This window comes from Lathamus discolor, chromosome 1 (assembly GCF_037157495.1).
Source record: "Lathamus discolor isolate bLatDis1 chromosome 1, bLatDis1.hap1, whole genome shotgun sequence".
In the NCBI taxonomy this organism is placed as follows: domain Eukaryota; kingdom Metazoa; phylum Chordata; class Aves; order Psittaciformes; family Psittacidae; genus Lathamus; species Lathamus discolor.
This window is the reverse complement of record NC_088884.1, coordinates 87,287,282-87,310,440: the sequence shown is the minus strand read 5'-3', so window position 1 is coordinate 87,310,440 and position 23,159 is coordinate 87,287,282. Positions and strand designations below refer to the sequence as shown.

Sequence of the window (23,159 nt, the reverse complement as noted above, 5' to 3'; positions counted from 1 at the left end):
AATTAAACTTCCCTCCCTGAATGGTGTTATTGGACCCAAGGCCATGAAAGCACACTTAACTGTTTCCTGCCAGCAAGACAAAACCACACCAGAGTCATTACACCCATCCTTCCGCCCAAAACTGGGAACCCCCTCTCCATCAAAGCAGAGGGGCCAGGATGCAGGGGACCAGTATCCCCAGATGCGCTAGACTCTGGGAGGATGGAAGTGAAGCCCAGGGATGCGGGAATGAAACCCACCTTGCACAACAGCACTGCTACCCAGGATGGATACCCCATCCCTGGCAGTGTTCAAGGCCAGGTTGTACGGGGTTTGGAGCAACCTGGTCTAGTGGAATGTGTCCCTGCAAATGGCAGGCAGGGGGTTGGAACTGGATGAGTTTTAAGGTCCCTTCCAACCCAAAACATTCCAGGATTCCGTATCTCTCGTTCCTACCCCCTCCGAGACAGACTGTATCTGGCATCTCCATGAATCAGGGCAGCAAAGCTCTGTGCACCACCTTACAACATATACCCCATACAACAGCTCCCTGACTGTCTTTATTCACCACATTTATCTTTATCACCTCTGCAAGCCATTCGTTTTTCTGCTGTGCAATACCATTTATTTCCCTGGCAAAGGGAGTTCAGGGCTTGCTGCCAAGTTAAATGTACAATAAAGTGGTTCAGCTGGTGGCATCAGGTTCCCCAGCTGCCCCCCTCACTTTGCAGAGGCAAATTCCAAAAGCAAGACAGCAAAAGGTCAAAATCAGCCAGATCCCACCCCCAAGATCATTTTCCTTCTCAAGTCCAGCTGCGGAGGGAGCTGCTTCCCAAAGGTCAGCTCAACTAAGGGTTTTCTTTCAGCCTCCTCTTATGGTTGGAATCCAAATCAACATATATCCAGCTGAGATAAAATTAACTTACCACTTACCATCAAATCTGTTTGCTTGTGGACTTGACCAGCATGGTTTTACAACCAGCAACACACTCAAAGGCTACTTCACTTTGGAGTTTTCCAAAGTTGGCTTCCCATCTGCTCCCAAGTTACTACTTTTTAGCTGAATGAACAGTACTTTTGTGGGGAAAAAAGAGAACACAAACCACCAAAACCCCATCCCACAAACAAGAAATGATATGCTGGTAATGAGCAGAACACTCTGGAAATAGGAGCTACAAGATGGACAGAAATTCAACCTCAGCTTTGGCAAGTGATGAGCCTGTGTTGTTCCCCTGTGCTCCCCAACAGCAACACCCACCATAAGTGTGTATCCACCAACCCCAACCAATCCATTCCTCCCTTAGTTGTCCCCACTTGCATTTGCCAGGTCAGGAACTCAGCAGCCCTGGAACAATGCATCGTTTTAAATATGTATTTCATCAAGATAATGAACAATTTGCTGCATCTGTTTCTCTCTGGCAGCTGCTCGCAGGGAGAATTTTCCAGCTCTGGTTTATTTTTTTGTTTGTTTGTTTGGTGTTTTTTTTCTTTATTAAGGCCGGATTGCTGCTTCTAGCTGCAGAAATTCATGTCTTGCATGGCCACGACGCAGGCTTTCATGGCCACAGTGCTTCTCCCAGAGGGAGGAGGCCTGCCAGGAAGAAGTATGAGGTGTGATGGACACGGAGGGATAACAGCATCCCTGCCCCGAGGCTTATCAGCACAGGCACTGGGCTGCCAATGCAGCCCTCCCAGCTTCCAAGAGGACAGTGTGGACCTTACAGCCTCCATATCTCCACCTGCCAGTGCAAATCCTTAAGAGACACGCAAAAGGGAAGTTAAAGCCTGTGTCCTACAGCAGCACTTCAGATGTGCTCAGCATCTCCCCACCTTCTAAAGGCAACAGCTACCAGGTGCTGACAAATCACAGAATTGCAGACCCATTTGGGTTGGAAGGGATCTTAAAGCTCATCAATTCCAACCCCCTACCATGGGCAGGGACACCTTCCACTAGACCAGGTTGCTTCAAGCTCAGTCCAACCTGGCCTTGAACACTGCCAGGGATGGGGCAGCCACAGCTTCTCTGGGCAACCTGTGCCAGTGCATCACCAACCTCACAGGGAAAAACTTCCGAAGATCTCATCTTAGTCTCCCCTTTGGCAGTTTAAAGCCCTTCCCCTTGTCCTGTCACACGTCTTTGTCCAAAGCCACTCTGCAGCTTTCTTGCACCCTTAGGTGTTGGAAGACTGTTAAAAGGTCTACCTGGAGCCTTCCCCAGACTGAACTACACCAACTCTCCCACAAACAGGGACCTTCAACAACCCTATGTCATGCAAGACTTACTTGTGAGCAACCCAAAGGAATGTTTTATCACCTCTGTCATCATCCCAAAGCACTCACCACCCAGTTGGGGACAGTCATCTGCAGAGACAGCCTACCCCAGTTTTGGAACCCAAAACCAGGACTAGACAGAGCTTCCCAACCTTCCTCTGAGCATCCGTTCACTAGTGGCTTTTTAATAGAAACAGGAAGTTATTGACTGTTTCTTTCCCCCGTTATGCTGGATGCTCCCAAGACATCTCCACACCACCTCTACTTCTCCGGCCACCACCCAAATCCCAGCTCATGGAAGCCCATTTGTTTCTCAGGCATCAGCTAGGAGTGTGATCAAGGAACTACTAGATAATATTAAGGTCCTTTTCAACCATTCTATGGTTCTATGATTCTATAACTGCTTTAATACAGAAACCTCAACTTTCCCTTTTTTGAGATTTATCTCAAAAGCATCCTGTGACATCACATTTTTATCCTATTTACAGTTCATTTAATCCTGCCTGTCCTTTAACTGTCACAGTGAAGTCACCTTCTGGGCAGCAACACCCAAGCAAGAAAAGCACCTTGAAAACACTTTCAGTGTCATCACCCAAACCCTTTTCATCCTGCTTCTGAGCAGCCAAACTGTGCTGAGCTGCTGGCTGGCACCATGGGACTGAAACTTTTTGGGGAGCAGGAGGCAGGTGCCCTCAGCCATGTCCTCTAGCCCTGGGCAGCAGTGGTGGTATGAGCTCTGCTGGCAGCAGGCACTCGAATTCCCCTGCACACTCAGGGCTGCTGTTTATTCCTGATCAAAGAAACCCTTGGGCACGTCCCAAAGACCTCAAAGCTCTGAGATGACAACTCCTCCAGGCTGATACAAGCCCCGTCAGGGCTTACCTGAGAGCAGATCTCAATCCAGGGAAGGAAGCAAAGTCCCCAGGTGACAATACTCATTTAGACGGTGCTCCAAAGCAGCAGGGAGTCCTGCTGGCAGCTTCAATGGAGGAACCAGTGTCATCCATGAACAAGTTGAGACTCCTTATCATCTACAGGAGCCTGAGGTCAAGCAGAGATGGCAGCACCAAGGAACACCTGCCTCATTAGTCGACAGCAGAGACTCACAGTCCCATAGCCAACCCAGCCCCTTCCCAGCCTGTAATCCCCTCAGAGAGGCACTTCCCAGAACATCCAACCCCAAGCCCCACTCATGCAAAGATGGGAAGACAGCACAGAGCCAAGCCACACTCCTTCTGCACTGTGACTTCTGACAACACAGTCCCCACCACTTCCATCATTTTAACACCAGCCCTGATGGAAAAGCCACCACATGGTGCCACACACATCCCAAAGAACACCTTTCACTAGAAGCATCCCCAAAAGCTCCACAGTCACAGAAGGAAGCCTACCTGCTCCCTCAACCAAACCCCTGCTCCCCTACAGCCCAGCCCTGAAGCTTTTTATGGGCTCTGGATTTGCTGATGCAGCCCAAACATGGCTCCCCACAGTGGGGTCATCCAAAATGACATGGAGGATGGAGAAAGTCAATCTCAGTGCTGGGGGCATACCATCCTCTCATCCCACAGAAGTATTTGGGCTATTAAGACCATTCTTTTTCGTAATAGAGACCCACGGGACACATAGCCATTCATCAACCCCTTATTTCTCAGTACTGAATCATAGTTTAAACTCAGTTGGGAGTTTTATTGACAGTAAAAAGACAGCAAGTACACTGTCTATGGCGTGACTTGTTTTAATAGAGATGCTGTTTTACATCGACCTAAAGCAGAGAGAAAAGTGCTTCAGAAGAGAGACTCCAGGAAAGGCAAGCTCCAGCCCACTCCTGGTATTTCATACACAAAAGGGCACCATCAGCTGAAGAAGAAAAGCTGCTGGTTTACAGGTTAGAAAAATGTAGCAGCATGAAGAGTAACTTGATTAATCTATTTTATTTCATTACTGGAAACTATTTGCATGTTCTGAAATTCTCAGAAGCCAAGAACTTGCTATAATATTTAGACTGCAAAACACCTTGGGCAGGATATTACATGAGGAAAGGTGGGAAGGTTTGTTGGGTTTTGTTTTCTAAAAGCACTCCTCCATCCTCTCCCCCACATGAAATCTGATACCATTGTAAAAAAATAAACAAAAAAAACGAAAACCACAAAAAAATTGGTCCCTGCACTGCTCAGGTGCCTATGAACTGCTGCTGCTTTAGCAAATGTCTCAAGCTCAGTTCGATGCCAATCCTGACAAGACAAAATGAATGTGCTTCACTTTCATTTACTGAACCATCAAAACATCACAGTGAGAGTGTCTAAACCTCACGGCACCTCAGCCTTTGTAAGCCTATAAAGCAAAATGAGGAAGAAATAGGTGCCTGTGGGAGAAGGGTGGCCTTGCAGCTAGGTCTTCAGGGTGCTCATCACCCAAGGATGCCATTTCTGCCAGTTCACCCTTGGCAGACACTTGCTCACAGGCCCTAGAACAAATGCATCATTTAGAAGGAACAAAATGTACTGGCATAAAACTTTGTGGATGTCAGCTTTATGTAAAAAGGCCACTCTCACAAATTCATTTTCTCCAACAGCTGCCACCAGAATAGCTGTACCTCCACCTCCTGTTACATTCACAACCTTCAGCCACCCCAGAACACCATCTGCTGCGTCAGCTGCTTGTCCTTCCTCATTCTCTCGGGTAGTTATTCTTCCAGGCTGTCTCCAATGCAGCAAAGAGCCCTTTTGAAGAGTGCCATTCTCTAGAAACTAACCACTTGGTGGGGAGCTTCCCAAGGGCCTGCCCACACCATGCTTCACATACTGGGGAGGGGGCACAGGTACCAGAACTCCTTTGCACCAGCATTAGATCTTGTAACCACTTCACTTGTGCCATGACGATTTGGAATAAATTTTCACTAACAAGTAGGTTATTTGCTTATTATTCTTTTTCTTTCAATGGCCTCTTCCAAGGTGGAGTGTTCCTTGTCCAGAGCCTGTCTTGGTCACTGCTCCTCCAAAGAAAGGCTGCATCTTCCATACTGGGTGGTATTGTACGACTCACAGTTTTTGCACTTCATGCCTAGGACATGGAACTGCACTGTAGAGCGGGCGTTGCAGTCATTGCAAAGGATCTAAGCACGCAGAAAAGACAGAGAGAGGATTTAGCACCAGCAGGATGCTCAGCAGTACACTATGACCATGATTCCAGCAACCACAGAACTCATTTGCCACTGGGGACAAAGCAGAAAATGTCTTCCTTTTAAAGACAGTGGGGCTGATTTAACTTTTCCATTTGTAACACTCAGATCACACTGTGTAATCACAGAGGATATACTCCTTCGGTAACTCCTTGCATAGGTCAGGGACACTCTTTGGCTTCTTCTCTTGATGTCAGAAACAATTTGAGAAGCCCTCAGGTGAAGTGAGGGCACACTAACAGCAGCTAGCAGTATTAGCTGGTCTGCAACTGAAGGCAGGCAAGCAAGTGCCCTTCTCAAAATAGACAGGGAAGAGATTAAAAAAAAAAAAAAAAAAAAAAGAATCCTAGCAGGATGGGTTATCTAAACCATAGCAGATGCAATTAAAACGTTAATGACCTAGGCTGCTTAATGCAGCATTACCTACAACATGATGAGTTTCATGGTTCTGAATTAACACAAAGAAACCAAAAGAAAACAGAAGTTGTCTCCGTGTGCTTTTTACAAAGCAACAGCTTCAGATTTTTACAGAAAACCCACCAATCTTACCCTGAAACACAAAGCTCCAAGCTGTTAAAAAACAAAATGTTCCTGCTTTTCACTAAGACATCGCCTAACACTACCAGAGAAAGCAAGACACTTCCAAAGACCAAGCTGTTTCTCTGCTGTGTGATCCTACACCACTGAGATTGTAGTTTTGGGGCTGGTATTTTTGGAGTGCAGGTGGGGGCTGCTTCTTTTTTTGGTGTTTATAAAGCCAGCAAATGAATACTGTAAGCCCACGCATGACATTTCTTCATCATTTCTTAAGCATCCGGTTAAATTCTGATGCAGGACAAGTTCCTAGTGCCCTCTACTGCCGACAGTAAAAAGACACAAACCTGCTAAGAGTAGAGTTATGGTTTCAAGTTTCATCTCTTACCTCCACCATCACGTTCTGATATTCTGTGGGCATAGGAGTATGCGCTACTTCGTCATCCAGCTGGCGCCAGTACCTTGTCATATCTAAAGCAGAGTGCATGCACAAAGGACACCTGTAACCTCTGAGGGGAGGAAAGAAGGCTAAATCAGAAGATGGAGTGGAGTCATGAAACAAGTCCACCCAAAAGGACAAGTTTCATATTACACTGAAGAAAAACACCACAAATTTTGCCTACAAGAAATCTGGAGAGGGACTTTGGACAAGGGAATGTAGGGGCAGGACAAGGGGGAATGGCTTTAAACTGCCAGAGGTGAGATTGAGATAAGATCTTAGGATGAAGTTTTTCACTGTGTGGGTGGTGAAGTCCTGGCACAGGGTGCCCAGAGAAGCTGTGGCTACCCCATCCTGGCAGTGTTCAAGGCCAGGTTGGACAGGGCTTGGAGCAACCTGGTCTAGTGGAAGGTGTCCCTGCCTGTGGCAGGGAGTTGGAATTGGATAAACTTTAAGGTCCCTTCCAACCCACACCAGTCTGATTCTATGAAATCAAGAAGTTCTTGCAAGCAGAATTGGAAATTAAAAGCCCCTTATCCCTTCAGGAGTTTGCTTTAAGTTATTTAGTACAGGACTGGCATCACGATATTTGCCTCTAAGCAATTTGTTTGGACTACAACAATATTAAGAGATATTTAGAAACACTTACTCCCTCAGCATGTCCTCGTAACATGTTCTGAAAAGAAAACACAGTAAGAAGTTTAGTAAGAAGAATGCAACTACCGACTAGTAACACACTGGGACTGAATAAAGGCACACAGAAGTGTGCCCCAAACCAGAAGTTAAAAAACAGCCCGAGTCCAAGTGAACAGAAAGCTTCCCAGTACATCTGATTTCATTCTAAGGTCTTCTAACATGACGGAAAAGAGTCAATACTACAAAAAGGTCTGTGTGGTTCAAGTTTGCTTAAAAAACGGAGTGTGGTGCATCACAAGGTAAGTTCAGCAGCTGGAAGACTTAGTCTGGAGAGACCTACATGAAACAGGGAAGCCATTCACTCAGTGCACAGAGAAAATGGGGGTGGGGGGTGAGACAAGGATGTCTTAAAGGAACAATCTAAAACTTCATGGATGAGCTGCCACCAATTTCTTAAAATTATCATGCAACTGCTTCCTGCACCAAGGAGGGACTTCTTGAAATTTAAGTAGTAACAGAAGGAAATTCAGCACAGGAGAGCTTAGAATGAACAGTACACAGGTCCCTCTGCCACCACCAAAGTTCGCTGCGTGAGGAAGACAACCTTCCTAAAGAATTTCCCAGTGAAACAGAGACTGATCCCTACCATGTGGGTCCCTACGAAATCAGCTGTCTGTAGCTGATACAGACTAACGAGGCCTGTAGTGCTGCCGAAGGAACACCAAGCACTAGGAGGCAGCTACTGCCCTCTCTCAAGTATCTGCAATGCCTCACCTGTGCAGAAGGTGACCACAAGGCAACACGTGCGCTCCAACACGAGATGTGTGAATATCCTGTTTCAAGACAAGCATCAGACAGAAGACAAAATTAATTCAGCTGGAGTAAAAAACACAGCCACGCACAAACCCGTGAGATGAAAAGCAGCAGCTCACCTCCAAACATATAGGACAGTCCTGCCTGGAGACATTTTCAATGCACTTTGCAAAGAAAAAAAAAAAAAAAGAAAAACGTAATTCTACTACATAAATATTTTTTCCTGAATTGTAAAATACTTTAAAAATTATAAGAAAATATGTATGAAACATTACTCTTTGAATTTAGGTTTGAAGTTGTGAGAATTCAACCTGATCTAGTTGAAGATGTCCCAGCTCACTGCAGGGGGGTTGGACTAGACGACCTTTGAAGGTCCCTTCCAACCCAAAACTATACTGCGATTTTAACTAACAGGTGGCTAGCCATATTAAACACCAAACAGCTTGAACATAGACATAAGGGCTCCCAGAACTTCTGCAAGCAGCCTAGCTTTACCTATACTGCAGTAGAATGAGTAGCTCAAACTGACAAGCTCTCAGATCAGCAATGAAATCAAATCTCAGATCAGCTCCTTTAAAAAGCAGAGAAAGAGATCAAGGTGTTTATTTCCTGTAGCTCTTAACTACTCCTAAAGCCAGCCCAAAGTGCTCTGTGTTGCTCTTAGGAGCACTTAAGAGAACCTGCTGCTCCCCCTGCATGTGTGGCCTCGGATGGAGACAAGGCATTGTCAGCTTTCATTTTCAGGGTGTTTTCCTTTTAGAATGCAGAGCTAACAGGCGTATTCTTACCTTGTGCTTTCCTCGAAGACTCAAGCTCAGGCATAAATTGCACTTTGAACAGTGGAAAAAATCCTCCTTTGGCCCGATCCTGAGGAGAAAAGCGTCAGGCCAGGGCCGGTTCCCTCCCCGCTCCGTTCTTCACCCGAGCAGGGCGCACCGGTCCCGCCGGCCCCCTCACGCACCTGCAGATGCCACACTCGGGGCAGTGGTACTGCTTCTTGTCGCCGTCGAAGAGGTGGCATATCTCGCAGTAGTACTCGCCGAAGAGATTATCGCAGCCCTCGCAGCGCTGCTGGGCCTGCCGTCGCACCGGGAAAAAGAGAAGAAACCGGGAAGAGGGTCGTTGGCAGCGCCGCCGGCCCCACACAACATGGCGGCCTTCCCCCCCCCCCCCCCAAGATGGCGGTGCACCCTTCTCCACCGGACCCACCTTCTGCAGGAGGCGGCAGCGGGTGCACTTCACCTCAGCCACACGGAAGCGGTCTAGCCGGTGCTCCTCGGCACCGTCGTGGCACAGCCGGCAGGCGTACAGCTTCCCGCAGCACGGCGCCTACGAACGGCACAGAACAGAACGGTTCGGTTCGGAATGAACCCTCCAGCGCCGAGACCCTCCAGCCTCCCGCTGCCCCGCCGCCGCCGCCACCTCACCCGCAGAAGGCAGCCGCGCCGGTAGTGCTCACAGCCCTCCTCCCCGGCAGCAGCCATAGTTGTCCCATCCCCGCCCCGCCGCTTCCGCCCCACCCCGCCCCGCCCGCAGCGACCATTGCCGGAATAGTCCGCGAAAGCGAGCCCGCTCCCGGAAGGATGAGTTCGCCGCTCCCGAAGCCTTCCGTGTCCCTAAAAACGTTTTGGGTCTTGCCCCTTTCTTCTCTAAGGCCTTCTGTCCCCTCCCTAAGCCTTGGAATCTTAGAATGGTTTGTGTTGGAAGGTCATCCACTTCCAATCCCCTGCCCTCGAACAGGTTTCTTCAAGCCCTGTCCTTCCTCTTCCCCCCTCTGCTAAACCCTTCCTTTCCCCCAAAACCACCTTCTAATTTTTTATGCCATCCCACAAAAACCCTCTCCTTCCCCCTGAAAACTTCCCTTCATCCCCCAAACCTTCCTCCACCTTCAGCCTTCATTTCCTCCCCCCAAAAAAACCTTTCCCCCAAAACATTCCTTCCCCTGAAAGCTTTTTTCCACTCCCTCTCCCCATAAGCCTTCCCAAAGAAACCCTTCCTTTTCCTCCCCTTTCCCTGAAAACCTTTTCCCCCCTTAAACCTTCTTTTCCCCAAACACTTTTCCCCTGCCCTAAAACCTTCCTTCTCCTCTCCCCTAAAATCTTCTTCCCAGAGCTTCCTTTCCCCTCTCCTCAATAAAGCTTCGTTTTCCCCTCCTTCTTCCTAAAACCTTCCTTCCCTTCCCAAGCTTTCCTTTTTTAAACCTGCCCTAACACCTTGCTGTCCCCTCTCCCCAACAACCTTCTTCCCCCCGCAACCTTTTTTCCCCTCTCCAAACCCTTTCCCCACCCCAACCTTCCTTTCCCACCTGCCAGAAAACTTCTTCCCCCCCCCCCCCAAACTTCCTCCCCCCTCCCCCCCCCCAAACTTCCTCCTTTCCCCTCCTCCACTAAAACATTCCTTTTTTCCATCCTCTTCCCTGGTCCCCCCTCTGCAAATAAACCCCAACATCTTGATGCAGCACAGGGGAAGCAGCCCACAGCCAGAGAATGGGGCCACTTCCCTGTCTGTTTTTCTGCAGGAGCCATTTGCCAGGTCCGAGGGAAGGACCCACAGCCAGTAGGTGCTAAGCCTGAGCACTGTGATGCTGTGAGAAGCTCCGTGTCCTGACTAGGTGTTGCTCCATCCATTTTCAGCTTGGGAAATCCTCAGCAGGTCCACTTTAGGCAAGCAGAGTGGTTGCGTTTGCCCCTGGGCACGGTCAGCAATGTGCTGTGTGAATGCTGCTGAGGGGAACCTGCGCTTGCAAATGGCTGCAAGAAACTTGGTATCAACTATTAAAAATGGATTTAAAAATCCTATTTTTCAGTGCAGGTAATGCTGCCACTACAAGTGAGCTGGCACAACACTGACTCCAGGGAAGACCAAGTGAGCACAGCTTACATTTGTACTCGTACCAAGGGATTTGGGATTTAAATACCTTTTATTTACAAATTTTAACATACACGTCAACACACAGGATAGCCACAAAGCTCTACAGCCAATGTCATCCATACCGTATTCCACATTGATGGGAAAGACAGTTAAAATTCCAAAACTGACTATACCGTGCAGTGGGGTAAGCTCTGACAGCTGAAAACAGAGTTGCGAACAACGCAGGGACACTGCAGATCTGACTATGGGCAGTTAAGCAAAAATAGTCTCCTAACAGTCCCAAGACAAAAGTGATGCCGTCTCTCTCTCCCCCAACCTGCTATGTGAAGTTCTACACATAAATGCCATGTTCCCTTACGGGATTGAGCATTTCATTGAGCTACTGAGTGCTCACAGAGGCCATTTCCCATGCCACTAGCAACCCATCTCACTCACTGCTTGCTGGTGTGTCAATTCACACTGATACTCTTCCTGCACCACTAAGAGCACCCAGTCAACTGGCCCACTTAAACAACCGAAAGACAACCATCCAAATGAACACACTGGGGGAAGTTGCTGAACACCAGGTCACACACACTGCTGAGTGTTAACAAGGGTTTCAAAGGAACAGCTGGGAACACTTACACATTTAAACACTGCATTTCTTGCACCAATGTTTTCTTTAAGGCCAAGGTGTTTTCCATCACATATTTGGTAGCACACCAAGGCAAGTTTAGCAGCCATCCACTCTCTTCACTACTCATCTAGAAAAGAAACCTCCAAGAGGGCAGCAGTTCAACAAAAGAAAGTACAGCTTCCTCCAAAAATCCTCCAAATTAGCATCTGCCCTTGTCACACACCAAAAGCCACTATTCTTCTCAGACAAGACCAAAAAGTCAACATTTCAGGAGCTGTTCTATGCACAAGAAATCCAGCAGCAATGGCAGTGCAAGCTCTGCCCTGGGGCTGTGCATGAGCCCTTTCTGTGGGAGCCCGCTGCACTGGCAGGAGGGCAAGGGATCCTCCTCAGAGAACTCACAGCCTTAGCATGAGTAACTCAGGTGGACTGTTCCCACCCTTTTAGCCACCTGCACTAAGAGGAGCAAAGCAGAATGATGTTATGGGCAGGCTAACAAAACCACAGAGGTTCTCCCTGATTATAATCCTCCTTTATTTTATTGCCTTGCTAACACCATGCACCTACGCCTGTGTGCTTCACAAATGAGACAACTTTCTTACTCCCCTACTACTGCTAACAGGATTGCTTCCCATCCCAATGTTTTTTCTCCTTTCTTCTGTATCACATAGTTTGACAAATACACTCATACAGATGAGAAGCACATGCAGCACTGGTGCCTGGTGGTCCATTTGGCCCCAGAGAGAATCCCTACAGGGGCAGGTATGTGATCACATCCGTAGCCAGAGCCTTGAGTAAAGCCCATCTATGCAGGACATGGCTCCAATAAAGCTGGTGAGATTTTGGAGCACAGGCTCTGAAGACACTTCCAAAGCATCTTGTCTCCTTCCCTCTTTCTTCTCCCCAGTTTATGCTCCCTCAGTCCCTTCTGCCCAGCCTCAGCAAGGAAAGAGAGGCAATTCTGGCAGTAAAAACCCTAAGCTCAGCACTGCAGTTCCCACATGCAAGAGGATGATACTGACTCCAACACATACAGCAGACTCCTTGGAAGATCCTGAGCACCAAGAGGTAACAATACCCCAACAGAAAAAAAGCAAAACAGCAAACAAAACCACACAATTTTTCCCCTGAATATTCTTTCAGACAAAATGACTTAAAGGCCTATATGTCTTTCAATAGGCAAGACGAGAAACTATTAAAACCATATTTAAAAGCCTCAGCTTAAAACAATCTGGAATGGTAAGATGGAATGCTAAGTGGTAGTGCAGATGAGTGGCTGAGTTCAAACTCAGTCCTTCAATCTTAAGACTACAAGTCAACAAGGCAGCCACACAGCCAGGACTTGTCCTAAGCCTCCTTCTCTCCCAGACCCCTACCTCATGCTCGGAGACGTAGCAACAGCTACATTAATTTATATTGCATGACTTAATTTTTAAACATTTTCACTAACGTTAAGTTTGACAAGCCCCACCCCACCCCCCCACCAACACTGTTCTCCCTTCTCCCTTCCATTTTCCCTGATGCCCTTGACAGTGCTGTACATGCATTTTCCCACTCTTCATGTGAAGGCAAACAGCTTCCCCTTTTTGTTACTCTACCAGCTTGCTCAAACCCAACATCATGAGCTGTGTAATTTCCAACACCAATGCCAAGCCTTCACAAAACTATCCATTTGAATGCCATGAGAAGGCTCGGGAAAGGTTTTTGTAAAAAAAGGTAGGAATCTATTAAGCAAAGGCCATAAAAAAGGCAGAGGCAACATAATTTGCGTGTATATACCACGTGTATGCAGAAATTAAAGCTAGACAGCAGAAATGAGAGCCCACCTTTTTACAGGCAGGTGTGATCTCCATGAGGCTAGTGCTCAGCTCTGGGGAAGCTTCCTTCTGATGCCTCAGGTATTAAAGTCCCTGACAGCTGCAAATTGGGGAAGAAAAAGCCAGAGAGGGTCAATTTCCAGGTCTAGTATAAATGGAGAGGACAATCAGAAACTGCCTGATAGAGAAATGGAACGCCAACGTGTAACTTGAAACCAAACCTGTTCTTTGATCAAATCAAGACTCCCAAAATGTTGTTACCTGCTGTGAGGCCAGACTTGGGGTATGGAGGTCAGTAGCAGCAAGGGAGGGGACACAGGACTCTGAAATGGTTTTATTTTCCTTTTTGAGATATCTGGGATGCCACGCTGCAAAAGACAACCAATGCTGTAAAGAATACGAGAATGATTCGTGTCAGGAACTTGGGAATCATTGTTACCAATGCACCTGTGACCAGTGTACCATGTATGGGATGTATAAAAATGACTTTGATTATAATAAATGTTGCTGTCAATATAATGAAGGGAGAGAAGAAGAAACAAAGGAATAGAATAGTCTTTAATCATTTTTGACTGTTAAAATAATAAGGTTTTGTTTTACTGCTTGAATGCTTTAAGGAAGGGGTTTGTGAAACCTATGTTTTGACTATATAACCATATAAGGATAGAACTGGGGCTGTGATTAAGCCTGTGATAAACGATTCTTTATTAATAAATTACCAAGGGGTTCAGTACCTCTTCCAAGAAGTTTCTTCACCGAAAAGCAGACCCCGGCAACAAGAAAAGAACAATGAAAAGGGGCCACATTGGCATTGGCTGAGACCCAAGACCAAGAAGTATAAGAGACTGGACCCCAAAGACCCCAGCGTGAGTCTTGGTGGAGCAGAGACTCCCCTACGCACCCAGCGCTGCTTGCTTATTGCCTCTCTGTATTAATCAATTGTAATAAAATAATTAAATCAGACCATGGCCAAGACAGAATTTTTATAACAATGCATACAGTGTTAAGGAAGCAAGAGCTGACTGCTGCAACACACATTGCTTCCTGCCACTCATTTAGTAACCAGCTTTTATTCAGAGGACATCATACCTTCCACTCCTCTCAGCTCAGGCAGATGGTTTAGCTCTGGCAAATGCACATCTGTCTTGGAGAATTCCCATTTTCTCCTATTTGCCTGAAGGATGTTTTTTTCATTAGTAACCTGTAATCAAGGGCATAAGTACCAGCTCGTGAAAATACAAGGGGAGAAAAAAAAACCCAACAAACCAAGCACAAAAAGCCAAAGCTATTTTCAAGCTTAAAAATGCATCAACACAGCAATGTTCTGCTGTAGTTGGAACTTGGGGAAGAGTAAAAGAAGAAACTCTAATGTGCGTGAAGGAATCCCTTCTGCTCAAGTGTTATTTATACATTATAAACAATGGAACAGCCATAGCAAGACAACCCCAAAACAATCGTCTAAGGGAGACTGCTTTCAGAGGGACAAAATACACCACCTGGAGAATGCCTTGGATTAGTTAGGTGCAGGAAGGCAAACATTCCTGTTAGCATGGAAAGAATATTGCTTAGGTAGTTTGTGCAGTGTAAAGCTTTCCGGTTCCTTGTTCTCATTATCCATTTTCAATGCATTTATGACATGATTAAATAAGGCCCTGCCCATGTTAAACCCAAATCCTCAATTCTGCTTCAGAGGCACAGCACACAAGGTCTGCTTTTTCTGGCCATGGATTTATTCCACGTCTCACAGATACCCATGAAGACTGCTCCCTCATTTAAAATTGTCCTCTGATACAAAGTATGTTTCATATAAGGTAACTATTAGCAAGGAATAACAGACAACACATCTGTAGGCCAAAAGGGGTGAAGAATAGAGTATTTCTAGTTGGGAGTAATGGTGAAGGCTGCAACAAATGGGATTCTTGACAAGAAAACATGTACTTGAGTTCAGAACTTATTTCTGCTTTGCCATGGGGGAAGGGCAGATGACTTACCAAGCTCAAGCTTACACTGTAATGGCCTGCTGGAGAATGTTTCCGCTGCCTTAGAAATGGTTTTTTTTTTTTTACGCTTTTCATCAACTCTGTAATGAAAAACGCCCCAAACTTTGTATTAACTGGTGAAAATAAGAACAAGAAATGCAAGACATCCAGAAGCATTGTCGTGAAATGTTTAGGAAGATGGCTCACAGGGAAAACATCCTTTTGTGAGCTCACTTAACAGAGAAATTTTGTCCAAAGGACAAGCCACAAGCCAAAGAAAACCAAGTGCCACAGCAGCTGGTGGAACTGCTGCTGTTCAGGAGCTTTGCCCAGTGGTGAAACACAGCACAGCTGCTTGAGGTGAAGACAATCCTCCATCCAAGTCCTGTTCCTAGCCATGTCCCATCCCAAACACACATCACATGTTCCACCATCATCACCTTACACCTCTCTCAGGCCATTTCAGTCCCTCAGCAACAGAGATGATGGATATGAGCTCCTCTAGCTCTGCTCCCATACCTGTATTTAAGGTTCCCAGGCAAAGGACCCATCCCAACTGCAGTGGGAGAAAAGTTCTGGTTGATGGGGGGGATAACTATGCCTGCATTCTTGACATAGTCCAGGCTGCTGCTGGAATCTTTGAGACTGGTTTGAGAGCTTATTTTAAAAGGGTTGATTGCACTGTCGTACAGGGAGCTCAGGTTGGAGGATCGGTCTGCTCCCTCCACATCAGCTTTCAAGCACTTTGCCTTGAACAGCTTTGCATTGAATGCAAAACCAATGCTAAAATCCTGTTTGCAAAGAAAAACATTGTCTTTCCCCTACAGTCATGCTTACAAAGTAGCTTAGAATAGTGCATGCAGGAATAAGTAGTCAAAAGCCAAAACCTGCATGATTCTTCAGGGATCTGATGGAGGTGAAATTGGTTTTAGTAGTAAAGCTCTGTTTTCCATCAGACAGAAGGAGACTTGCCAGGGTTTCGGCACCCTCTGTAAATAAGTTACTTTAGAATAGGCTCTGATGGAGGATATCCTATCTGATTTAGACAGGAAATGATGGAGGAAGAACAGCCATATCCCACGTCACTTCCAAATAAACCAAGTAAGAACTGAGCCCAGTGTTACCTCAAAGTCACTCTAAAGCCTCTACTCCTTGGTATCTGGTTGAAAGGAAAATATGTAATTTTGGAGGCAGGGCTTTAACACAGGTAAACAGCAGCATACAAGCATGTTTTTGTGATTCAACATGACTTAATGATTCCCAAAGGATTCTCCCTTCAGCTCTGTGTGTGCAATGTAGTTTACCTGCAAGGGACTGGCCCAACGGCCACTTGCAGACTGCTGAGCCAAGCACTAGAGCAGCCTCATAGCTGCCAATCACCTAGAATCAACAGCACACAACTTCTACACAACAGCCCACGGGCTGCACTGTGCTGGGTGTCAGAGCTGTGGGGGAACAGGCACAGTGGATCAGGTGACAAGGTCTTCAGCGCTGTTTAGACTCACAGTACCTCCAAAGAGGAGGCACGGCACACTTATCTAGTCTTTTTTTCTTTTAATGAAATGGACAATTATGCTTATATTTTTGCTATGAACTCACGCTGCTGCACATACTGATTTTAAAACATGGGAAAAGAAAAATATTGGAAAACAATGATGGACTGACCTGGACACCAAGGATTTTTCTTTCTTCTAAGCCATCATCTCTGTCTCTTCTGCTGATTTTTGATTATTTTTTTTTTTAATTGACGGTCTCTGGCATCTTTCTGAATCTTTAATTTAAGTTCCTGAGTGAATCTATATTCCACATGAGGAAAAAACAGAAAACAAACAAACAAAAAGGGCTTCTGTTAATCTCAATATCCTCATCAGCTGGTGTTCAGCCCAGGCTCTGATAGCTCTTTAAGTAACCAAACCAACCACGCCTTTTAACTAATGAGAAGTCAGCCAAAAATGATGTATCCATTAAAACAAAGAAAATCTTTCAAGCACATGCTCTTCAGATTACAGCGATGAAGGTGTTTGTGTCCCAGTCTGGTGTGGATGCAGACACATTGCATGCACACAGTGTAAGACTGAACTACCCAATATGGTGTGCTGCTGGTTGTGCACGCTGGTGAATTAGCATCATGACCAGCTAATGAGGCAAGCATGCTGCTGCACTGTGTTACCTTTCAACTGTTCTCCTATTTTCAGGAAGGCTAAACCCAAATAAACCAAGACATCCAACAGCTGTCAGCTCTGCAAAGCCAGCATAAAATCTTTAAGTGCAGTTGCTTAACCTCCTTCTAATATTAGCTTGCTTTGAGTAAGACAGGAACTGTTTACCTTTCAGCAAATCCATCCTTGTTGAAGAAATCACACTCCAAGAGCCCAGTACACTCCAAGAGCTCAGTACAAGATGCTCTTTTGTATAGGTCAAACTGCAAACACTTCTGTCAAAGCAAGGTAAACATGAGAAGGCAAATACATTAGAAATGAAACAAAGGCTTTAACATTTCTGAGTGTGAAGGCAAGAAAATACTTCAATCTCTCCCCTCTAGGACCTGTTATATTGAAATCAGCCCAACCACTGCCAAAACAATTCTGTGTAGTAAACACAGAACTGGCTGCTTCCATCCTAATCACCAGTGCTCACAACGATTCATTGCACAGATCACTCTGCTCTCAGTAAACCTCTGTTGTTTCGGTTACCTTTGGCTGGCTGAGCCTTTACGCTCTTTTGACCATCAGCCATTTCAAATACAGCCACGTGGGTTTTAGGCTGTTTTAGTTGCCCAGCTCCAGACTACTACGTGAAAGGACAAAAAAAACAAACCCCCAACTCCCTGGAAGGATTCTCCGGAGTCTATCCCAAAGTTATAGGCTTCCTAACTCGTACACAGCAGACACGTCCCTCCACCAGCAAGGGATCCAAGCATGCTTCCTTGCAGTGCCTCCACCAGCAGATAGAGGTAGGGTTGGCAGAAAACACTGTATTCACACAGCTCTGCTAGCCAGTAACAAGTAAGCTTATGATCTACAAAGCATCCACTTAGGTAGCAGATGAGGAGCAAAGCTTGTTTGGAGATGAGTCAAAAGATCAGCTGATGCTTTCAATACACCAGTCCTTGTTCACCTTTTAAATCTCCTTGGAAAACTTGATCAGTGGGGCACTATATGCTACAAATCCCCCCTGGAGGATATGCCCTGACCATTTTGGCTCTGGAGATGGCTGGCTTAGTTTTCCCAGTCACCCAGGCTGGTTGCTGTTGTAACCTTGCAGCCCCACTAAGCCACCAACCCAGGCAGTTGCTCATGCATGGGTAGTTGAGAGAAAGCCACTTTAACAGCCACAGCCCTTTCTATAGGCTGTATTCTGCTCCCCAAGGACAAGTAAACAGAGAAACATTCATAGTAAACCAGCAGTTAATTACCTTGGCTAAATCTAGCATTGCAGCAGGGAGTTTGGGATAGCGTTTGTGCAGAGATTTGGCCTCCTTCATTTCAGGCAACCTCATGCCAGCAAAGAGGGGATTTTTATATAATAACTCTTGGTGTCTTGGAATTAAGTTACCTGGAATCACATGAACAAAGCAATCATCAGGGAAGGAATACAGGACGGTCCGGTGAAACATTTAAGAGGCTGGAACACTGGGTCAGCACTACCGTTAAGGGCTATAGTCTGCCATGAATTGATACTGTACTCATGAATTTTTAGATCCCCATGTGTAAACAGTGCTAAGAGCACACACTGTCAGAGACAGTTCAGCACACACAAACAGCCTTTCCCCCAACACCTTCCTTTCCCCCGTCAAAATGTATCTTACCCCTCCATTAGTAAACAGGTATGAGGATCCTGACAGGCTATTCTTACCCAGGCACTTGGTGATATGGTAGAGCTGGTCAGTGTCTGAATCTCCTGCGAAAAGGGGTTCCATGTCCACTATCTCTTGCTTTACCCTGTTTTGAGGGAACAATGGGTTTTCTCAGTGCCGTTTTCTCAGGGGCGACAGGGGTGGGATGGGCAGTATGGTCCTGAGGAAGCCAAGAACCACTGGTGGGTGACAGGACAAACGATGACCCCAATTCAGGGCAGTGCCCCAAAATCTTGTACTGGCTTTTACCCCATGGCATTTCCTTTCCCTGCCCTCACGGAGGAGTCCCCGTTCCCCATTGACAGGTAGGGCTTTGCAGGGGTCTCAGCAGGATCAGACCCTCCACAGACAGACTCCATGTACCCTGTGCCTCTCATGCAGCAGTGTCAGCACCCCTCTCCCCTCATCCCACCCATGCAGCCCCCCAATGCACCGGTGATGGGTGCTACTTATGAGCCAGGCACCCTCATGCCAAGTTGCTTGGTCATAGAATAGGCATTGGGAATGGGCCAACAGCTGCCTGGGCAGGGGACAAAAGGGCTGGGTGAGCTGGGAAACCTGGTTTTGAACCTGGCTTTAGCCTAGCACCCCAGCAAGGTCCCAGCCCGCTGGCTGGTTAGAGAAGAATGGGGGGAGGATGAGGGAGAGCAGTTGGGTGTTGACTCCAAAACCCACCGCCATCAGTGGGAACTACTGCCATGGGCACCCAGAGCGCCATGGGAACTGGGTGTGCTGGCAAGGACAGAGGGAAATGGGCGAGTGCTGTCCTGAAGCCATCGCTGTCCCCATCACACTCATTTCTTAATCCCAGCCGCATTGTCAGCCTCTATCAGTGGTGCCTTCTCCTTGAGCTGCTCCAGGCTTCTCTTCCAGTCCAGCTGCTGCCAGAAAGGCCCCAGTTCCTTGCAGTCCAGCTGCAGACAGATGCACTCCCTCAGGCAGCTGTGCTGGCATGGGGCACTTCGGTCCCCAGAGGAAAGCCAGCAGCAGGAATCTTTAGAGTGATACTGCCTTGGGCCACCATGCCCTAAAGGTGTCAGTTTTGCCCATCAGGGATGAGCCACCCCTCACCTTGGAGGCCGTCTCTTCCTGCAGCTACTGCTGGACTTGCTGCAGCTTCTGCGCCTGGACTATCAACTGGCCCAGCACCTCCTGGCCCTGCTGCAGGGAGGAAGAGGACATGGTAGTGCCATGCAAAGGGGGTGGCTGTGCCCCGGGTTAAAAAACAGCTTACTGGGCTGGGGGCCGCGGGCTCTCAGTGCCAGCAGGACATCTGTGGTATGGCTTGACTTTCCCTCCATGCTGCTGACTTGTATAACCCAATATGGGGGAGAGCAAGGGGCTCCCCCACATTACACTGAAGCACAACCAGCTGGGAGGGAGGGGTGGTCCTGGCAGCCCCTTACTAAGCCCCACATGCCACCATCTCCTTACCTGGCTCCTCTGCCTCTCCACCTTGACCTCCTCCTGCCTCCACAGGAAGGAGTCCACCTGCTCTTGCAGCGCTGCAGGAGATTTCCCACCTGCGTGCCGGTGTCCCTGCACATGGGGCACACTGCCTGCCTCTCTGCCTGCTCCTGCCCCTCAGCTCTTCCAGCTGCAGGAAGGGGAGGAGGAAGCACCTCTAAGATGGGATGGGTGCAGTGAGCAGCCCTGGGTGCTGTGGAGGCTCCATGGCCCCAGCCAGCCAGGGGATGTGGCTGGGAACCCTGCCAGGACCACCCCACAGAGCCGGTGAGTGGTGGGAGCTCCCCCTGCACCTCACCTGCTCCTGCAGCTGCTCAGATGTGGTGACTGCTCCAGCGTGGCCCTGTTCACCCCCTGCTGCTCTGCCTGCTCCTTCAGCTCCTGCTTTGTCACCTGGAGCGTGGACCTGCAGTGAGATGGGAGCATGGGCGGGCTTTGCCTTCACAGGCTTAGCTGCTTAGGGGCATCCCTTGCACCCCCACCCAGGATGCTCCCAGCTGCCCGGGCTCCATTGCAGCCCTGCAGGGTACAAAACCCTCTCCTGTTCTTTTACCACAGTTGCAGACTGAGCTGGTCACTGCCACTTTCAAGAGCTTTCTGCAGCAGCCTCCTCATGGGCTGCTCCTCACTGAGGACTTTGCTCTCCAAAGAGCCTATCTGAAGAGAGACCATTAATAGCTTGAGATGTTCTCCTGCCCATCTTATGAGCCAGCCATTAAAATAACATGCAGGCATCAGATACCACATAATTAGATGGGAAGCAGAACCATTTATTGAGGAATAAGTACTTCAAACAGAGCAGGTGGGAAAAGTCCCCTCACCCCCCGTGCTAATAGCATGAGTTTGGAATCATTTTGAAGTCCCTACTAGTACAAAGTTACATACACTACCTGTATTTAGTTAGCGCCTCTGTTCCAGATATCAGAAGTTGGGAAGCTTGGCTGCAAACAGCCTGTTCTGGTCTGAGGAACTCCACTACCATCCAAGGGGTGGGCCAGGGCACATCTGAACTCTGCATTTTCCTCTGAGGAGCTCTGCTCCTGGCACTGCTCATGCCAGACCCCATTCACAGACTGTGGTGGGCTTGGCTCAGTCCCTATCTTCTACCCAAGAGCCAGCTGCTCCAATTCATCCACAGCACGTGGGAAGCTCCTTACCTTGCAGGGTCCGTGTTCCCCAGCTTTTTCCTGGGGGGGCCAACTATCCTTCTCTGAAACACCAGTCTCATCTGCAGTGGGATGAAGGCCCCCCCAGCCCTCCTGTGAGGAATCACAAAGCTGCCTCCTCTGGCTGCGCTGCACTGGGGAAGGTGGAGTCCGGTGCTACTCCAAAGGAAAGACCATTCTGTAATCCTAGCACTGGGTGAAGTGGGGAGAAATCCAGACCTTGAGGGCTACCAAGCAGCTCCCACCTTTCTACCCGGGACACCTCAACAGCCTCAAAAACACTGTGAAGGAAACGATTTTGGTGGTAAGAGCTACTTACCACCAACCAGCCAGCTCACCCTGAGCAAAGAAACAGAACGTACTGCACAAAGGTGAGGTTGCCTTGTCAAGCTCTGTAAAACCTATTTTGCCACAAGCTCTCTACAAACTGAAGATTAGGTTGAGTTGGTTTACTCATGCCATTGTCACGCTGAACTATTAAAAATGGACTTACCTGTGCAGATCTCACAAAGAACAGCTATTGGAAACTGCTGCCTCTGGTTTTGTTTGCCAGGCCTAATGGCTATTGAAAATCCTGGCCTGCTTCCAGCTTACCCAGTGGCACAGGGCAGCTTGTGGTGTGCATCACTTCTTTTGCCTGTCCTTAAAGTCAAGACCAGACAGAGAGGCAGGCTCTTTTCCATTACCAAGACACAGCTTTGAAAAGCTTGTGGTTGCCTGCACCTGTCTGCTTAGCCAGGAGAAAAGCACAGGTTTTTTCCCTCCTGTTTTTAAGTCTATTTGCAAAGATTTAAGTCAGTTTGCACAGAGAATATGACTTTTTTTCCTGCATATGGAAGTGGATCAAATGAACCTTGATCCTAACCCACACAGCTTCACACTTAGTGCTTAGTTTTGCATATGCATATTACTCAGGTTGGTAAACATGACAGCACCAGTGACCACATACAGAAATCAGTGACCAAGCATTTAAGCTGGTCTTCAATCCACTGAGGAACTGCTCACTCCCAACTAGAGAATTTCTCATGGTGATGGAGAATTAATTTATTCCCTCTGAATACTTGCCCCCTAAACACACTATTTCAGAGAGTCAGTTATGGAGGTAACTTACAGAAAATGTTGGTTAACATTTACTCTTATTGCAAACTAAAACATTGCTTTTACCAGCCAAAAGTGCTTTAAAAACTATCATCCTCTACAGATCGTGGTGCTGGAAAGAGAACCAGGGTTTTGTCTAAAGTACTTCTACTACTGTCTAAAGGTAGAACTAGGAAACAGAACCAGGGTTCTGTCTAAAGTACTTCTACTACTGTCTAAAGGTAGAAAAGAAACAGAACCAGGGTTCTGTCTGAAGTACTTCTACATTTACCCTGTAGCAGAACAAACTCTTTGCAGCTGTGCCTGAGATCAATTAGATGTTTTCTCTCCTGGTCGTAGTTTCTCAAATGGAGTTTTAGAAGAAAATCTTAAATTGACAGCATACGTATGGACAATTTGACTTTCAGAGAAGTGAACTGAGATAAGGAAAAAAGAAAAA

The 23,159-nt window shown here is 47.3% G+C and overlaps 2 protein-coding genes and 1 long non-coding RNA gene across 3 annotated transcripts; all 3 read right to left on the bottom strand.

The window, feature by feature from the left end:
- Positions 1 to 3,969: 3,969 nt before the first annotated feature.
- On the bottom strand, positions 3,970 to 9,354 carry RCHY1 (ring finger and CHY zinc finger domain containing 1). The gene is made up of 9 exons (XM_065684846.1): positions 9,278 to 9,354; positions 9,060 to 9,179; positions 8,812 to 8,927; positions 8,639 to 8,717; positions 7,970 to 8,014; positions 7,812 to 7,870; positions 7,051 to 7,077; positions 6,351 to 6,471; positions 3,970 to 5,362 (listed from the first exon to the last, which is right to left on the bottom strand). Exons 1-9 carry the CDS (start codon positions 9,332 to 9,334, stop codon positions 5,234 to 5,236), a joined length of 753 nt encoding a protein of 250 aa, XP_065540918.1. The 5' UTR covers positions 9,335 to 9,354; the 3' UTR covers positions 3,970 to 5,233.
- A 3,682-nt stretch (positions 9,355 to 13,036) lies between these two features.
- On the bottom strand, positions 13,037 to 19,348 carry CDKL2 (cyclin dependent kinase like 2). Its single transcript, XM_065664225.1, is given in 12 exon segments — positions 13,037 to 13,254; positions 13,416 to 13,522; positions 14,244 to 14,355; positions 15,146 to 15,212; positions 15,214 to 15,234; positions 15,653 to 15,924; positions 16,799 to 16,864; positions 16,866 to 16,929; positions 17,461 to 17,567; positions 18,549 to 18,688; positions 18,989 to 19,074; positions 19,239 to 19,348. Coding segments are annotated over 12 exon segments (1,212 nt in total). The 3' UTR covers positions 13,037 to 13,194.
- Positions 19,349 to 20,805: 1,457 nt separating this feature from the next.
- On the bottom strand, positions 20,806 to 22,924 carry LOC136007241 (uncharacterized). The gene is made up of 3 exons (XR_010609545.1): positions 22,787 to 22,924; positions 22,116 to 22,264; positions 20,806 to 20,862 (listed from the first exon to the last, which is right to left on the bottom strand). It is a non-coding gene; the product is annotated as an uncharacterized LOC136007241 (long non-coding RNA).
- Between the last annotated feature and the right edge of the window lie 235 nt (positions 22,925 to 23,159).